The sequence below is a fragment of the Octopus bimaculoides genome, chromosome 4 (genome assembly GCF_001194135.2).
Source record: "Octopus bimaculoides isolate UCB-OBI-ISO-001 chromosome 4, ASM119413v2, whole genome shotgun sequence".
Classification (NCBI taxonomy): Eukaryota; Metazoa; Mollusca; class Cephalopoda; order Octopoda; family Octopodidae; genus Octopus; species Octopus bimaculoides.
This window is the reverse complement of record NC_068984.1, coordinates 92,263,101-92,264,811: the sequence shown is the minus strand read 5'-3', so window position 1 is coordinate 92,264,811 and position 1,711 is coordinate 92,263,101. Positions and strand designations below refer to the sequence as shown.

The 1,711-nt window shown below is 25.9% G+C and overlaps 1 protein-coding gene across 1 annotated transcript in view; it reads right to left on the bottom strand.

Moving 5' to 3' along the window:
• The window catches only part of LOC106869758 (collagen alpha-6(VI) chain), a 22,987-nt gene that overhangs the window by 18,066 nt on the left and 3,210 nt on the right, over positions 1-1,711 (bottom strand). Inside the window, exons 2-3 of the mRNA XM_014915623.2 lie at positions 1,087-1,117; positions 96-241 (exon numbers count right to left, since the gene is read on the bottom strand). Coding sequence (XP_014771109.1) covers positions 96-241; positions 1,087-1,117 — 177 coding nt within the window. The remainder of the gene's footprint in view (positions 1-95; positions 242-1,086; positions 1,118-1,711) is intronic.

Sequence of the window (1,711 nt, the reverse complement as noted above, 5' to 3'; positions counted from 1 at the left end):
ATAATAATAATAATAATAATAATAATAATAATAATAATAATAATAATAATAATAATAATAATAATAATAATAATAATAATAATAATAATAATTACCTCATTTTCTCCAATATCAATTTGATCTATGAAATAATTAACAAACTCTAATTGTTTCCTGAAATCAGGTGGCCAAATGCTACTTGAACCGTCGAGTACGAATACAATATCTGCTTTCTCTTCAAAGCATTTAAAATCAGGGATATCTGGAAAAACATTATTATATTTAGTTATCTCTGTAGATAAATTTAAAATTATATCAGCTTTTTTAAAATAGGTAATATACTAATGACATTCAGCTAACTCTTTTACATGTGCAAATGTACAGGTACTTCAATAGCTTCATACAGGTAGAGCAGTCCTATCAAATATAATATTCTACAATAAAAATTATAGCTCAGGCTTATAATTGCATGGAAGCTGTAAGATCTTTTAATATAAATTATATATCGTTGAAAACTGAAATACTTAATATGAGGGGAATTTTCCGACAGGTGATATTTCAGGATCTCAGGGACAAATAAAGGGATTCCAGTGGAAATTGTTTCTAGATTAAACATTTTTTTATCCATATGCATATTTTTTATTGGATATATTTTTTATAATATTAATTTTGATAATGTTAACGCTACGTTTGTATAAAGGCTATTAACGCTATGCAATAAATTGTGTTATAAACAATATTTATTTACCCTTATCCTAAAGTGAGGGTAAAAAGGGATGATGAACAAGAAAGGGGTAGGAATCAATACAAAAAAATGGTTAAGAAATTCTAATCAAAAGCTAAATCGAAAAGAAATAGTATGTGCAGAGAATATTCTTATCGTGTTTTTTATTTTTATTCTCTTCAGTTCAGACCTGTCAGTTAGTTCAACTGACATATCTGACAGTAACTGCGTTGAACGTGCAAGCATTTTTGCCTTGCCTAATGGCATAAAACAAACGAAATGGCTACCATTGTGGGATTAAACCCTTGAGTGTCATTTTATGCAGAACTTATCTTCTGCACCATCATAATAACCTAACAATTGAATAAAAAAAATCATATTACCAATCGAACAGTGAGCCTGCATACTAATCATCTGAAATAAACAAACAAATAAACAATATATATATATATGTATATATATTCAATTAGAGGTTAAATTAACCTCGTTAAGGGATGGTATCATCCAATGAATTACTGGTTCAATACCTAATATTTATTAGGAATAATAATATTCGTAAAATAATAGGTTTATATATAAACAATAGTTTTTCATCATTCAAATGAAAAATAAGAAAATGCAGATATAACATATAATAAAGATTTACTATCAGTTTTTCTAATCTTGTATTATAGAATCATCACAGCAGACAGAAAAATGTTATTTATGGCTAATAGTGGTATATGCTTGAGTTAGGGGATTACAGTTTGTTTTAGTGGGTAAGAAATAATATGTAAAAATAATTCGGGCAATAATGGGTAAATAACTAGAGATTAAATAGTAAATTATAATGAAAAAGAGTATTATATGAATGAGGTGATGAATGAAATATTTTAGTAGGTTGTTCATAAAATTGAGAAAAACCTATATAAGATTAATATACTAACATATATTAACACCGGTCTGACATTCATCTTTTACTTCAATGTATATGTATATATATATATATATATATATATATATATATAT